The sequence below is a fragment of the Manis javanica genome, chromosome 3 (genome assembly GCF_040802235.1).
Source record: "Manis javanica isolate MJ-LG chromosome 3, MJ_LKY, whole genome shotgun sequence".
Lineage (NCBI taxonomy): Eukaryota > Metazoa > Chordata > Mammalia > Pholidota > Manidae > Manis > Manis javanica.
This window is the reverse complement of record NC_133158.1, coordinates 172,267,761-172,284,288: the sequence shown is the minus strand read 5'-3', so window position 1 is coordinate 172,284,288 and position 16,528 is coordinate 172,267,761. Positions and strand designations below refer to the sequence as shown.

Here is a 16,528-nt window from a genome sequence, read left to right as displayed (position 1 = left end):
CGTAACCTAAACTTAACTGGTAAATCTATTTCCTTTCCTATATTATTCTACTCATAATGCTCTTTATTTAGCCCAATATATCAAAAATAGTATTATTTCAACACGTAGTCAATATAAAAATATTAGTAAGCTATTTTATCTTCTTTTCTCAGTCTTTGGAAGTCAGGTGTATTTGCACTTAACAGTACTTACAGGTACTATTCAACCCAAACTAGCCACATTTCGAGTTCTCGAGGGCTACACGTGGACAGCACTGCTTTCAAGATCCCAGACAAATGACTTGTGGCTACACGTGCCCGCGGTAATTGCACGGGTTAATCTGCGGTGGGCTCCGGCGCGGGGCCAGCGGGCGGGGCAAACCTCGGCTCTGCGGAGCCCGCTGGGAGTCTTGGTCGGCCTCTGCCTGCCCGCGGGGCCGCTGGGAGTCGGAGGCCTCGCCCTGCGGAGCATGCCGGGAGCTGTAGTGCGCGCCCGCTCGCGGCGGGCTCTGCGTGTCATGGCTGCCCACGCCGCGGTCGGCTGCTTTTCCGCTTGGCCCCAGAAAGTTTCCGTTCTGCCCAGCCGTGGACCCACAAACGCGTAAGTGCCGCGGGGGACCGGCCGGACTTTGGGGGTGCCTGAACCGCTGTCGGCCCTGGAACCGAGAACTTCCCGCCGGGCGCGGCTTGTCACCTGTTGCCCTCACCGTCCCCGGCTTTCCCGGCCCTCCCACAGACCCCGCCCGCGCCCTTGCCTTGGCCTGGTGGGCCTGGCAAGCACCTGCGGCCGGTGAAGCTGACCTGGAACCCGGGCTGCCCCTGGTGATCAGTTAGAAAGACCCCTGAACACCAGTTCCAAGACCCCCGACGGCCCTCAAAGGGGCCCACCGTGTGGGGGTGTCGAAGCAAGCCTTGGATCCTTGAGGCATAGCAGGATGGGTCCTGGAGTTTTGCTTGGATTGTCCAAGGGGCTGCTGACCTTAAGAAGCACAGTTTCTGCCTCAGCTGGGCCGTGACAGGCCCGACCTTCACCTTTCCAGACTCCACTGATGCTCCCGTCTCCCTCATAACATAAGGGGACTATTTCCCTTCACCTGGGGCTGTCCTCAGGCCACAGCCCTTTCTCTTTACCCAGTGCCCCTAGTGCCCGGGTGCAGAGTCTCGAGCTAGCCCTCGGGTGATCTTTCCTGAAGCACCTGTGGATTTGTGAACTGTCTCTGGTGTGGTTGCAGGGGACTTGGGCTAGAGTCTGTGCTATTCAGAACCTAGACTGTGGCAGTAAGGGATTTTTTTAAGAAAAGCATGTGTGGTTAATACAGTAACCACGTGGCTCCTTGTTAAAGCACATGTGTTTTCTAATGACCCTTGTCACTCTCCCACTTCCCATTGGCTGTCCCCACCAGAAAAAAAAAAATAGAGCACATATTGAAACTGCCTGTGTTGGCCACAGCCCCTCTGCCCTTCAGGCTGTCTTACCACAGCTGTTTCCTTTTCTGGCAGAGAAATGGGTCAGGAGCTCTTTGAGGGCAGATAACCGGCCTTAATCTGCCCACTGTTCTTCTGCCACTGCAAGCCTGTGGGCTCCTCTGTAGTAAGCTTAGCTCCCCTGCCATCTGCCTAGTCTGGTTGCTGGGTTTTGCAGCTGGGTAAGAGCTGTTAGTGTGAGGTTTTCTGCTTTCGGTGGGTCCCCCCCCTTCTGAAGTGGGCCCATGTTGAGTGGGCTCCACTGACCCTCCCAGCTGTGACAGCCACTTTTTTGTAAATTATTATGCCCTGTACCAGTTGTGGGCTATTGTTATTAGTACCCTGGAAATCAGTTAATTGTCTCAGTGGTGGGATGTAGCCTTCTTCAATTAAAAGGATCCGGAAAGGTTCTTGTTTCAGGAAACAGGTTTTCTATTTCTATTAAATATGTTCATCTTTGTGTAGTGTTTCATTTAATTTTTAAATTCTTTTCAATACTTTATTAGGAAAATAGTTAAACATACAGTATCATTGAAAGAATTGTATAGTGAACATATACCCACCTGTTATAATGTAATTCTACAATTAATAATTTACTTAGATTATTTTTGCTGTTGCTCTAGAGTCGATTCTCCAGCTGCTTTTTGGATGGTCTTTGCTCCTTGTGACTGGTTTTGCAGCACCCACGTGGGTTCAGGAGCCACAGTTTTGGCCTGATCCCTTTGGGGGATGGGATGGTCCATAGATGTTTGTGATGAGAAGAACCACCCAAAGCAGAGCAAGATCAGAGCAGCTGGTGACTTTGACCCAGGTTGGTCACCAAGGCCATGGGCTGCTATCTCCAGAACACACAATAGGCACTAAAGAAATGGCAGTTCCCCTTTTCTTTTTAGGGGGGAGGCTTGGCTGATGGGTAACCTGTGCTTTCTGGTGATTCCAAGGATAACATTGGTGAGTCAAGACTAGAATGTCTTGAAATATGAGGCAGAGAAAGTGTGTTGTCTAGCTATGGTCTCACTGTGAAAATCACTGGTAGGAACTCAGTTTGCAACCACATTCACTGGAGCAGCCCCAGGCAGCTAGCAGGTAAGGTTCATTAGCTGGTGTCTAACCAGCCAGAGGCCACCTGTGAGCAGGGATAAGTGGAGTCTGGCTTTGTCAGTATCTGCTCGCCGAGTGGCTGGATGTTATTACTGTCTTGTTCAAAAGATGAACAGTGTTTTCCGTTTGTGACCTCAGTGCCAGTTGTTTGTTTCAAAAGCTCTTGACCGGTTGTAAGAGCCTCTGTTTGAACAACTAAATAAATCAGTAGGCTGTGTACTGAAATATTTCCATGGGTCTGTGTTCATCTTCTTGCTGTTTTTAGATGTGTCACTTTACTGTCCCCAGAAGAGATTCATCCTCAGAGTGCATGGACTCCATGGCTTTTAGAAGATGAGGGTGGCAGAGATGGGCTTGGTTGGGCAAGAGGCATTTTTCCCTTCTTCGTCACATCAGACCCAGCCAATCTGAAGGTTTTAGTGACCACTGGTGATCCTTCCTGTTCACAGAGGTCTTGGTGACATTTGAAAGATACCAAAGTGTGATAATAACAATATCTTCCTGTTTCTAGTTGGGCCAGATCCAGTGTTCAGGGATGAGGATGTGTACATCACTGTGGTTCTGAGGAAAGGCTTAAGGAGAATCTGTGGTCTGGTTATAGTACTGTGGCCCTGAAGCGGGTTCTTGGGCCCAAGGGCGGATTTGGGCAACTACCTCAGGAGCCTGGGGTACTGCACCCTTGGCCTGGGGCAGAAAACTAACTTAGGGGAGCCCTTGGAATCTAGAAGAAAAACCTGAAGCAAAAAAGCCTTCCAAGCAAGCCATTAGTAGGCAGAGGCTAAGCCACGAGGAGGATCCCTGTAAGAGGTCCACAGTGGGTTGCACACCTGAACCAGTGGTGGTCGTTTAACATGGAGCTACAAGGGAATTTCCTCAAGCTGAACCTGTAGCCCCAGGGTGCTTTTCCCAGGGCATCTGCAGACTTGGTCAGGAGCAGGGAGGGGGCCCTTAGAAGCCTCAGCCAAAGTTAGCCACTGAGAATGCTTCTTTTTCTGCCTCTCTACCTCATCCATGAAGGAAGGTAAAAGGTAACCTTCCCACATTGTGCCTGAACACACACACACATACACATTCACGCATACATGCCTGCACATAGGAAGAGGTCAATAACTTCCCCAGAAGTTATTTTTGCTAAAATTGCCTGAGAATACTTTGATGAGCTAAACATAACAACTCAGTCACACACAGCATGATCTTTATCACATTATTCATTCCATACTAAATAATGGAAATTTCACATAGCTAGTCTGATTGCAATATCCAAATAGGGCCCAAATTGGCAAGACTCATCTACAGTTGATAGAAGACAGTTTTTTCTTGCCCATTGCTACAACTCCAGCTTCAGAGCCATCCTGGGTCTACCTTGCCCCTCCTGTCTGCCAGCATGACCCACCCCCTGCCCCATCTGCACCCAGGTTGCTCTAGTCACCCATATTGCACAGCAGAACTCAGATCTATCAGTACCTCCCATAACCTTGCAGTGTTCCTGTTTGATGGCTCTAGATCCAACTTCCAGGACTGGAGAGAGGAAAGGGTCTGGCGGGGAGGAGTGGGGAGGTGGTGGTAGTTCTTTCAGATAAGGTAAAGGAGGTGTCTGGGTGAGGCTGCTGTGGGGTTGGAGCTGTGGGGTATACTGTCTCCTGTAAACACACTTAACCCATCCAATCCCTAAACTATTCCATCCATTCTGGGAAAAAATTCCATAACACTTTCAAAATTATGGTGATACCATGTATATAATTACAACTTGATTTTTAATGCATTATTTTAGTCCACATAAAGTAATTTATGCTCAATAAAGGAAAATTGAAAATCAGAGAAATAGAATTTTTTAAAAATTTACTCACATTTCCCACTATTGAGGGATAATTATGATTAGTTACATGTTGGTACATTTCCTAATACATTTCTGTACCAAAAGTTTGGTTTGTGGAGCAAGAGACTATGTGTTTGGTTTGTCTCATTCAACAAGCAATGTATTCGGGCTCTCCAACTGTCAGAATTGTGCTAGGTGCTGAGGGAACAGCGAGATTCAGTTCATAACCATCGTTGGCTGGACTGACCCTCTTGACTCTCTCTGGTCAGGAGAATTGCCGGGCATATGATTGTGGAGCTGTGCAGCTTTCCCCACCTTTGTGGGGTTTGTCCTCTGGGGGCAGGAGAAGATGGATCAGTTGAGTTCTCAAGTGTTTGTGCAGCTGTTCCAAAGACTGCCCAGATTGTCACATGTGCCACTGTGGCCTCCTGGATGTTTATTCTGGGCTTTCTAGTGGCAGGTCCTCAGCCCTGCAGCCTCAAGTATGTATGTGTGACTCCTTCTGGAGCAACTGAAAAAGAGCTTTCCCCAAGCCCAGAGGCCACACCTCACAGCCACAGATCCCTGCTCTCCTGGGTCCAGGCTGGAATCAGGACCAGGTTTGTGTGTGTTCCGGGAGGAGTGACCAAGAAACCTGGATTGTTGGTGGGGAGGGAGAAGTCAAAAGGAGATTCAAGAATTGATGGCAAAGTCATCCTTTAAGAAAGAGAAGATTGCCAGCAAGAGGGAGTGTTTGGAAAAGATGTCAGGCATTCAGTTGGTCAACACTTTAATTATAGGTCTAAGGAGGTTGATTCACCTAATGAGCCTTTGTTCATCTGTGTTGAGATGTCTGCTTGGGACTGGCCTCTCATAACTCCTGAGCACTCTCCTAGGCACCCTCCTGAAGCTCTGGGTGAGGGTAGCCGGCCTGCCCCCTGACAACTTCAGCACTGAACCAGCAGGACCACCAGGCCTTCAAAGCTTCAGGTACCAGCCAAGTGCCCCCACTTAACGTAGATGGTAACTAGGTAGATGCTGTTGGGCGTGCTGAGCCAGGCCGAGGCAGCAACTCTAACAAAGAGGCTTTCTGCTTTTGACTGATCTTAAGCATCTTTGTCAACATTCTTCCTTGGTAAGGACAGAATTTACAACTGGAATGCTCCACCTTGTTTGGGAGTTGGGGAGGAGCCCAACAGGATGACGGTTACCCCTCTGGGTCAGTTCTTAGCTTTCGTGTTAGGTGCAAGTGTGAACACGTTTGAAGGCGGGGCAGAGTTGTCTTCCACACCCCAAACCTCCTCCTCCCCACCCTGTTTGGATCCTTCTTTCCTACTGTGGCTACTCAAAGGCTATATTGCTTCTGCCTAAGCCAGTTCTGGGCAGCATGAATATTAGTCATCAGCATCATAGTGTAAATAAGTTCATGGGTCAGTCAGTGTGTCTTTATATCTTAATTTGGGACTAAACTGCTCTCTCTATCTATATTTGAAGGCACTTAGGGCAGCTGGGCAGGTATAGGAGGAATTTGGAGGTCAGGGAAGGTCTTTTAACCTCTAAAGTAATACCGAGGCTGTGACTAGGAACTCAGGCAATGGTCCCAAGTAATAAGTTTGAATTTTAAAATTGTATCTAGTCCCTTTTCCTCTTTTTCATTGGATGTTTTCAAACATTCTGGATAAGCTTAAGCCTGATTTTGAATTGTTGGCAAGAGTTCCCCCAAATTTTATAAAATGAATTTCTCTGGTATTTGAAAGAGTTTGCCAGAGATAGTCATGCAGGTTTTTACTGTCATGCAGCAAGGACCGTAGTAGATTCATGGAGGTGATTTGTACTTTAGGGGCCTTGCAAGGTGAGGAGTTGCAGGGTTCTTCCCCTGGTGTTGAAGCAGCCATGGCCATGCAGTGTGGACGGAAGCTTGAGTGTCTTCTGAGTTAGGAAAGCAGTTTACTAATGGGTTATGGAGGTCCGGTTAGGGCTGGTTCATGCCAGAAGTCTGCTATTGTGATATAAGAAATATATATTTTGTTCTTGACCCTGGTTCCTGGTCCAGAGTTTCTAAAACCCCTGGAATTTCTTGAGTGATAGGAGTGTCTTTTGTTATTCATAACATGCCCCATTCAACCAGACCTGGATTTGTGCTAATAAGATGACACTTGGTGGGCCTAGCTGCTGGCTGGGGGCTGGTTGCCAGGGAAACCAACCTTATAAGTAGAGGGTTGGAACTTTGAGCCCCAGCTCCAGACTTCTTCAGGAGTGGAGAGGGACTTAAGGTGGAGCTAATCGCCACTGGCCAGTGATTTGATTGGTCATACCTGTGTAATGAAACCTCCATGAAAACTCCTAAGTGGCAGAGTGCTGAGAACTGGGTTGGTGAACACATCAGGCTTCTCAGGGTTCCTGAGGAAGCTCCAGCATCCCCAGACACCACCCCAACTCTATGCACATCTCCCATTTGGCTCTTCCTAAATTGTATCCTTTAAAATAAACTGGTAATGATACAGGGTTTCCCCAGGTTTTGTGAGCCATTCTAGCAAATTATTGAACCTGAGGAGGGGATTGGAGCAACCCCTGATTTACAGCCAGTTGGTCAGAAGTACAGGTATTAGCCTGGGACTTGCAGCTGCTGTCTGAAGATGCAGCAGTCTTGTGGGTTGAGCCCTTAACCTGTGGGATTTGCACAGGTAGTTAGCGTTAGAATTGAATCGAATTGAAGGAAACCCTGCTAGTGTCAGAACTGGTTATTGATGTGGGAAAAAGCCACCATTTGGTTTCTGAAGTGTTGTGAGTGAAAAATAGGTCATCCCTCAACCACAGAGCAAACATCTAGGGACACAAGGAAGCTGCCCCTGGTGTGGAGAGTGCCCCATTCTGTGTCTTTTGATGGTTAGTGATGACCTCAGACCAAGGAAGAGGGAGGGCAGAATGCCACAGGTCATCCTTTCCAAATCCATGAAAACTGTCACTCCACTCATGATCTTCCAAGTCTGACTTTCTGGAACCCTGTGAGTTGGGGACCCACAGCTATGGTGGGGAAGCCCCTGGTGACCCACAGGCCCTGCAACCGATTTCTTTACCCTAGCTCATTACCTTGATGGTGACACAGGCCTTTTGGAAAATCAGCTTGTGTTATCAGCAGTTGGACACAGCTTACCCTGTGACCTGGGAACGTGGCCTCAGCTCCAAGTAGCCCAGGGTCAGGCAGAGAAGGCCTCCTGGGCTTGGGGAGGTACAGGACAGCTGCACCAAAGAGCCAGCAAGTCTTGAAGGAGCACTTTTCTGTCTGCTCAGGAAGTGGCAAGATGCCAGTTTGGTTTGCAGACATTGTTACCTTCGTGCCAGGCTCCAAAGGGCACTGGTTTCCAGGAAATGTACCTGGTTATATAGTTCATGTCCAGGTCGGAGCCTGGATGAGTTAATTCAGCATCTCTTGTTATCACTTCCTTGCCAAGCTCAACCCTCTCCCATGTGCACTCCCACTCCCTAGTTGAAGTATACACACAGACCAGTGGGCTTCATTTGAGGACTAACGGCATATTAGTCATCTTCTTCTGAGATTATTTCTTCCAGAAGCCACAAGGCCTTGTGTTGACAATTGTCAAATAAGAGAAAGGCTGATAGAAAACAGCCTTTCTGTTTGTTGTGCTGTCCACCCTGGTGCCCTTTCTCCTTTGGGCCTCTTTGAAGACCTCCTGTTCATTTTTCAGGCTTAGCCCACCTCAGTTGCCACCAGAGTGTCTGCCACTCTATCCCTTCCCAGGTGGAATGAATTTTCCCTTCCTCAGGTTCTATTGCATCTTTCTAAATTCATCATAGTGCTGCTTGCTTGTTGCAATATAATTTACACTATGTGAGTTCTGACAAATACATATATTTATCAACTATATACAGTATGTAACCACCACCATAATCAAGACAGGACCGAATTGCCCCCTTCCAGGTTTCTGCATACTCCTTTGGAGTCAGGCCCTTTCTTCACTCCTAGTGCCCGGCAACCACGGATCTGATTTCTCGCATGTTTTGCTTTTACAAGAATATCATGCAAACGGGATGGCTAAAGTTTATAGCCTTTTCAGGCTGCTTTCTGTCACTCAGCATAAAGCATTTGTTGTGTGTATCCATAGTTATTCCTTTTCATTGCTGAGTACCTCTAATTTTTTATCCATATCTCTAAATGGAATTCTCCACCATATCTAGTTATCTGGATATTTCTGTCTGTCTCCGGCTGGCTGATGCTCTGTGCTCAGAAGGCAACCTGGAGAGACACCCATGGATGGGCAGGCTGGCTTCTTATGGGCAGGATCCCAGCACTTGTTGGGGAACTTTGGTAGGTTCTCTGTGGATCCCCTAACTCTCTGGGCCCCCCTGTGGGCCTTTGTTTCCACTGAGTCCCAGTGGCACTGGCTAGTTCAAAACAGACCCGGGCCCCTGTGTCCTGTGACAAGCCCCCCCTGCCGCAGGTGCACGCTGGAATGCTCACCTAAGTATTTGGAGGAACCTGAGGATCTATTCTAGGATCTCCTTGCACTGACTCCTGGGGCAGTAAGGGGAGGATGGTGGAGGGACAGTGAGGGCAGCATGTGTCAGAGACACATAGGATGGTGCACACGACTTAGGAGATGCCAGACTTCAGGGTGTTCCTAGAAGCCAGTGGAAGTGGTTGGTCATTTGCTGTAGTGACAGTGGTTCAGCTGTAAATCCACAGGGTTTGAGATCAGACTGACCGATATTCAAATCAGTTACACTCTTTACTGGCCTATGGCCTTAAACAAGTTACAAGATCTCCTTTGTGAGAAAAATACCAGTTTCTCCTTTGTGCATTATCCACCCCACTAAGGTGACTGGGAGAATTAAAATGGTCACTTGTGCAAAGCACCTGGCAGGGCCCAGCACACAGTAGGCCCTCATTTAGTGTTGGCTGCTCCTGCGGCCACCTGTAGTCTTGCTATCTGCTTTTGCCAGCAAACATTACATAACTTTGCATGGGACGTCTAAGAAAAGAATGCTGTGTTCTGGAAGGACACAACAGTGTCCCAGTGCATATCCAGACTTCTTTCCAGCGCTATCCATATCTCCTCATCTTTGTTGGTCTTCTACCACTACTGTGTCCTTAAATCACTTCAGCAGCTGCCCAAGAAGGGCTGGTAACTCGGGACTCACCAGCCACAGCAGTACTGTAACCAAGCTTAAAATAGATACATGTCCCTTGACTAGACCGAGGACTGCACAGGCTCCTAATGGCAGCCCAAGCAGTGTCTGCACACCCAGGCTGAGCTGGACTCTGGGCAGCTGGGGCTGCAGACCTCCCCACAAGGGAGCCACTTCCCCACGAGGCAAGCCTGGCGTTCCTTCGTCCAGAAGCCCGGAGTGTCCTCAGCCTCTTGCCCCCACCGCTGCATGACCATTCCTCGGAGAAAGCAAGCCTGGGGAGGATGTGGGGCGGCATGGGGGGATGGGTCTGGTGGTGGCTGGCACCTTAGGCTTAGCAGGCCATCTGAATGTGGGCTAGACTAGTTCTGGCCTTGGTATAAGGGAGGAAAGGGTGTCCCAGGGAGGTGTTTTTTAAGGTAAAGAGAGGCAATATCCTGTCTCATCTAAAAAGGTGGAATATGGAGGGGAGTGCAGAAAGAACAGGCCATACTGTTTGGCTGATCTTGTTTCTTTTTAAGGCCCAAACTGGGTCATCATGTCAGAATGTGTGTCAGAAGCCAACCAGAGAATGCCCTCAGAGAAGACCCACACAGAAAGGTCAAGACCTTCCCGCTAAGGGAAGACATGCAGTTGAGGCGCCCCTGTGCCAGAGCAGCGTCCTTTTGCTACCGCCTTTCCATTGTGTCTGTGATGGCTTCCTCCACAGCTTCTCCTGCCCCCGTGCTCGTGCTGCCAAGGGGTCTGACCTCTGTTGACCGGACCTGGGCAGGAGGCATACAGCCGAGAAAGGTGGCCTGCGGCCAGTCGCCATGGCTTCCTCCGGCGCAGAGAGCCAGCTCCAGAGAATCATCCGAGATCTGCAAGGTACAGTTAGGCCGCAGGGCCTACCGGCTTTGGTGGCAAGGGAGCTGTGGCTGTGCCTTTGCTGTTACCAGTCAAACTTCAGTCAGTCCTTTCATCTTTGTCGCGCTGGAAGTGATAGGAGCCCTCAGGACACATTATACTGAAATATTTGGGGCTCAGATGCCCGCCCTGTGTAAGGCTGGGAGAGCTTGCCTGGCCCTCCTCCCAGGGCTCTGTAGAGCCAGTTTGTAAACAGAATCAAATACCTCTGCCTGGGTCTGGGTGTGCTTCCAGTTCCTATGTGAATCTGTGTTCTCAAGCTCCCTCTTAGTGGCTGCCTGACTCATGAGCCTCTGGCTGTTGTGGGAGCTGGCACATTTGTGAGGAATATCCTCCCTCCCTCTGAGCGGGAAGAGCAGAGTCCCCTCGCTCTTGCTCTGCTGTCCCACCTAGTCCTAAGCGGACTGCCGGCCTGCTGCCTGTAGACACTCTCATTCTGGGCCTGCTGCCTCCCGGGCTTGCTGAGCTCCACGTTCCCCCAGTGAGAGAGATGACCAGTAGTTGTTGGCTCACTGGAGGAAGGCGAGCCAGGGGAAGGGGCATGTGCGGAGGGGTGGGCTCAAGAGGACTGGACTGCTTCCTCTGCTGGCTGCAGAGTCTGGTGCCTGAGTTCCCTCTTACAGGTGGTGTCCCAAAGGGCAGAAGTTTGGCAAGTTTTCTGTCCCCCACAGATCACCAGGGCTGGTCTTCTCAGCTCTAAGCAACAGCACGTTTGCTCCAACACACCCTGAAGCTGACCACTTCTCCATGTTAAGGAGACCACAGTGACATTCTTGTGACTGAAGCCGCAGCGTCCTCACAGCTCAGACACAGCGATCACCCACTGCAGTCTCATACCCAACTAGTGGAGGCCACAATACAGCCCTCATTCTGAAGGTCAACAGTCCATGAGATAAAAACCACTTTCTCAGGCTTATCCTTTACATAACATTTTGGGCCTCTAATAGTTAATAATCACATGGCATTTCATGTGTGCCAGGCACTGTTCTACACATGTCTTATGATTAATAACTTAGTGAGCCCTCACGTTTGCTTCTGTAAGGTAGGAACCATTATTATTTCCATCTTGCAGCTGCAGAAATAGGCACAGAGAGGTTAGGTGACACTTGCCTAAGGTCACACATCCCAGCTGGGCAGATCCTAGGTTTGCACACACACCTGGTGCTAGGGGTCTGTGCCCTTAACCACACCAGTCTCCTTTCAGCAAAAATGTTAGTTGCCTTTTTAAAAAAATCTATGCATGCACACACACGCACACAGAGGCAGAGAAGGTAAAACAACGAGCCCTGCAAATCTAGTTTACCACTGGCCTTGAGAGATTTCTCCACAAAGTAGGCGATCTTCTCCATCTTTTAGTCTCTAGTTCTCAAGGATAACTTTTGGAACCCAGAGGGATAACTTTGGGAGGTGGGAGAGGACACCCTGTAGAGCTCCTGATCCAGGGAGGAGGACAGGCATTAGCGTCTGTCCAGTTGCCCTCTGCCATGTCCTGGCTGCATCTGATCATCTCCGACATCCCAAGGCCACCTACGAAGTGCTGTGGTGGGGATTCTTAGAAGATACCACTTTCTCAAGACTGTTTCTTTTCTTCTGTTGGTAAATGTCTTAGTAAGTATACCACACATGCACAGCTTCTACCCTGAGAGGGCTCATCCTTACTGAGGAGTCCTTGTGCAGTCTCAGCCTTCACACCTCTGCAGGGCAGCCTTCTCATCCTCCTAGTGACAGCAGTCACGAGGGCTTTGGAGTCAGGCAGGGTCCAGGTCAGCTCCTGGCTCTGCCTTTGAACCCTGGAAGATGCTGGACAAGTCCCTTCATCTTTCTAAGGGACAATTGCTGCCTTCGTGTGCTAGGGAGGCTTGATACTAACACCCGCTTCTCAAGATTGTTGGCAGAGCAAATACATAATTCAGAAGCAAATACATAATTAAGATTATTCATTAGTAATGCATTTGGATTATCAGAGATTAGGGCTGAAAACCTCATATTTCATGTCCAAGGCCCCTTCTTGCAAAATTTCAGGAGTTCCCAAATCAGGTCATGAGCATGAACCCAGCCTAAGGAGGAGGAAGGCTGTGTGTCTTTCCCAGTCCCTGGGCCCCCAGCTTTCAAGGCCAGCCACAGCAGACACTTCTGGTAGGGCACAGCAAGACAACAGTCACTTGCAACAGTCAATCCCAAGAACCTGTCTTCCCCATTTGCTGATATTTTGCTGGGGGTCAGTGTTAATTAAATTTTAGCAGCTGTAGCTTAGCTTTAGTTGTGGGCAGGTCTGTTTTCTAACTGTGGTGCTTGGGAGCAGGGCCTAGGTTTTGTCTAGCACCCCAACCCTCTCAGCTGGGGACAGTTTTCCCTGTATTCAAACCAAACCCAGCTTCTCACAGTGCTTCTGTCCCACAGCAGAGACTGTGAGAATCACAGGTAGTTTTCCTCTTTTCTCCATAGGCAGGTAAATTATCTTAGAAGTTAAGAGGTGGGCTCTGGAGCCAGAAAGCCCTTGAGAAAACTGAGGTTCTTGTTTCAGCTCTGCTGTTGGCCACTCGTGATCTTCAGCCAAGTACTCTGACCTCCCCATGAGTCCTCACCTGTAAAATGGGGATGGTATTATCAGCCTTTATCAATTCTAGATCATACTTATTTTTTTTTTACGTTTCAGCAGCTCTGAAATTGGGGTCATCTTAAAAATCAATTGCACCTTAGATTTGTTGCAGTAAAGCAGTTCCTGCTTTGCAGTGCTGTATTACTTGAGAAGGACACACCAAGGTCTGGCCACTACTAGACAATCAGTTAACAGAAGCAGGACCTGTCATCATTCTCGGGGATGTTGTCATTGCTATTATTTGCAAGTTCTGAGTCTTCCTGAAGCCTGGACTTACTTATACTGAGCAGTAGGGTTATAGTGAAGAAAAGCAAGAAACGTGATCGGAATGAAGGGCAGATCTTCCTGGATGTCAGTGTCAGGAGACTGCTGAGTGACTCATCTACACAGCAAGCACTGGCTGCCCAAATACCGCATGCCATTTATGAGGCTTATGTGGTGGCCCTGCAAAGAAGACCAAGAACTCTGCCCAGTCAGCGAGCTGTTGTAAAGTGTCTGTGGGCTCCCAGGACATCATCACGTCTTCTGACTTGGCATTGCATCCCAAGGATGTTTGCATACCACTTTACCTTTCTGAGGTGCTTCGCCATTATTAACCACTTAGCCCTCATGCTTCCTGGGGCTGTTCTCTCTCTGAGGTCAGTCTCCATCTGGTTACATGTTCCTGTTTGTTGTCTTAAAAGATGCTGTGACAGAACTAAGCAAAGAATTTAAGGAAACAGGGGAACCCATCACAGATGACAGCACCAGCTTGCATAAGTTTTCTTACAAACTTGAATATCTCCTGCAAGTAAGTGAGTCCTGTAATTTGTTGATTTCTGCTTTATTGTCTCGTTTTCCTCTTGGGTGACTCACTAGCATTCAGGATGTGGTTCAGAAAGTTCAGTGGAGACATAAGGCAGTCCTGATTGGACTGAAGGCCAGAGTAGTCCCCAGCAAGAGCTTGAGCCTCCAGATTAGATCCTCTTGGGAATAGGAATATTGTCCTTTAGGATGATTTTGGGAATTAAGAACATTCTTCAGGGATTTAGGTCAGTTTCAGGGACTTAAGGCAGTTCACTAGGTCACTGTAGAGCAAGGATCTTAACTTTGGGGCAGTCAACTACCCCTCAGAGAGTCCAGTGAAAGCTGTGTAATCTCTCACCAAACAGACATGCATATTCACCCAATGACACATTTTCCAGGAGTGTGTGTATTCTCTGAAGCCTTGCTGCTTAAAGCATGGTCCCTACCCGTGCAGCTTCAGCATCACTGGGCAGGGAAGAAATGTATTCTTCCCACCCTGACCTGCTGAATCAGGATCTGAGGCCAGCGCAGGTAGTTTTCTTTTAGCACATTCACAGTATAATGCCTATTATGTCTGGTTGGTTCAAGAAGCATGAATCTAGAGAACTCTACAGATGTGGAAAAATACAGGCAACTACAGTAGGCAGGACGGAAGTGGACCAAAATTGTTCACAGAAGTTATCTTAGGATGGTGGTATTAGGTGTTAGAATTTTTTCTTTTCTATTTTTTTAAATATGGATTTCCTAAATATATGTATATCTAATAGAATCAGAAAAAATTCTAGAAAATATTATCTTGTAGAAAGATACACCTCTCTCATTTTGAATACCAGAAGTTTGTAATATCCCAACCCACCAAAGCAGGTGGGATGAGAGCGGGCTGAAGGAGACGCCTCCGCTGTGTTGAAGGACTTGCTTTTGCATGCCTTTTCAACTGGTTGTCTGTTTTACATTGTGAAAATATTTCTGGGCCTTTTTTTTTTCTTCCAATGAGCCCATTTTGGTTTTGGATTTGAAATGACTCATAGCTTACATTTATTTGAATGCATCACATGTGTACTAAAATAGTACTGAAATTTAAGTTGAGGACATGGGATGAAGTGTCACTAACTCACTTCCCTGAGTCGAGACATAGTTAACATTCTGCATGTTGCCCATACAACTTTTTACTTATATTTCTCTATCATGTGTGAATAGCAACTTTGGTGGTCTTCTACCCAAGTCTATGCAAAGAGATCCCTTCAAGGGATAATCTTTTTATGGGGTGTTATTCCTGAATCCCACTAGTTGTGTGACCTTGAGCCAGTTACTTAACCTCTCAGTTAAGTATTTGAGAGGTTTCATCATCTGTGTATTTGAGATTAAAACACCCTAATTTGACAATAAATAAAAATAGTGCCAGTGAAGGGCCTTGCCAGTGCCAGGCAACTAAAAAGCTATTGTCATTACTTACCATTTAAATGGTAGGATAAACAGCAGTTGGGTTTGGGCCTCTTCTCTCTCTCTGTTTCCCTGCTCAGTTCGATCAGAAAGAGAAGGCCACCCTCCTGGGCAACAGGAAGGACTACTGGGATTACTTCTGCGCTTGCCTGGCCAAGGTGAAAGGAGCCAATGATGGAATCCGGTTCGTCAAGTCTATTTCAGAGGTAAGCAGAGCAGCCAAGGCCTCCCATCTTCTGTTTGCCTGCATTAAGCATCTCTTGCAGAGACCTTTGCTGCAGACAGCCAAGGAAGAAGGGGGTGTTTACAGGTGGTAAAGAAGTCAATCTAGTCCAAGTATAGTCAGTGTCCACTGCTGGCTCAGGGAAGCCACCTAAGTGAGCATTTACCAAGCCATGAAGTCGCTCAGTCTGACTCTGTTAGATCACACCTACATGTTCCCTAACAAGGCAGGCTGTTCACACTGTAGTCTGCTCATGGTGCCCCTCAGAGGTGTACAGCACAGGATGCCTCCACATTTTGGAAAAAAATCCGTTTCTTAGATAAAATTCTCAGTTTACTAGGCTCTTTTCCCTGCAGTTTGCCCAGGAAACTTGAATTTAAAGTGAAGAGAGTGATGTGAGATTTCAGAGATTTCTTAAAATGCTGGTATGCTACGCAACTTCCCACATTCAGTTCTCAGCCCTCAAGAGCAGAATGCCGTGGCTTTGCTGTTTTACAGAACTCCAGAACAGCAATCTCTCTCTCTCTCTCTCTCTCTCTCTCTCTCTCTCTCTCTCTCTCTCTCTCTCTCTCTCTCTCTCTCTCTCCTTCCCTCTCCCTCCCTCTCCCTGATCCCTAATGAAAATCTCTCTCCATCTCTTTCATCAGCCTAATCCTTCTGGAAGTGAAGAACTTTGTACATTAGGGAGCCTGTAAACCCCTAGATTTGGGGCAGAAAACCTAAAGGGTTTTCTACATTTCATCTTTCTTTTCAGCATCTTATAGTAAGTTTAAAGTCACTTGAAAGTCAACACGCATGCTCCTTTCCTTGCCTCCCACAAAGGTCATAGAGTCAGGTGCTCTTCCTTGACCATGCCAGCTGGAGCCCCATGGGTTTCTTCTTATAGAAGATGACTGTGTTAGCTATGCTGACAAGGACGGCCAAGCATTTTCCACCAGCTGCACTTCAGACATTAGAGAAAATGAGGAAAGATCCTGGCTCTGCAGAGTTTCTCTAACATGTTAAATTTCTTTAACATCCATGTAGTGCAGCAGGTCTTATGAGCTCTTGCCTGGTGGGACACTCAGGTCTATGATGTAGAGCAGTGT

At 47.9% G+C, this 16,528-nt stretch overlaps 1 protein-coding gene across 8 annotated transcripts in view; it reads left to right on the top strand.

The window, feature by feature from the left end:
- Nucleotides 1-422: 422 nt before the first annotated feature.
- Nucleotides 423-16,528, top strand: part of FYCO1 (FYVE and coiled-coil domain autophagy adaptor 1) — a 79,238-nt gene continuing 63,132 nt past the window's right edge. For all 8 annotated transcript variants that reach the window (XR_001849880.3, XM_017640620.3, XM_017640618.3 and 5 more), the window contains exons 1-4: nucleotides 423-579; nucleotides 10,196-10,353; nucleotides 13,675-13,781; nucleotides 15,298-15,423. Coding sequence is in view for 7 of the 8 variants with exons in the window: in XM_017640620.3 (XP_017496109.1) it covers nucleotides 10,299-10,353; nucleotides 13,675-13,781; nucleotides 15,298-15,423 (288 nt within the window). In the remaining variant the exon portion in view is untranslated. The remainder of the gene's footprint in view (nucleotides 580-10,195; nucleotides 10,354-13,674; nucleotides 13,782-15,297; nucleotides 15,424-16,528) is intronic.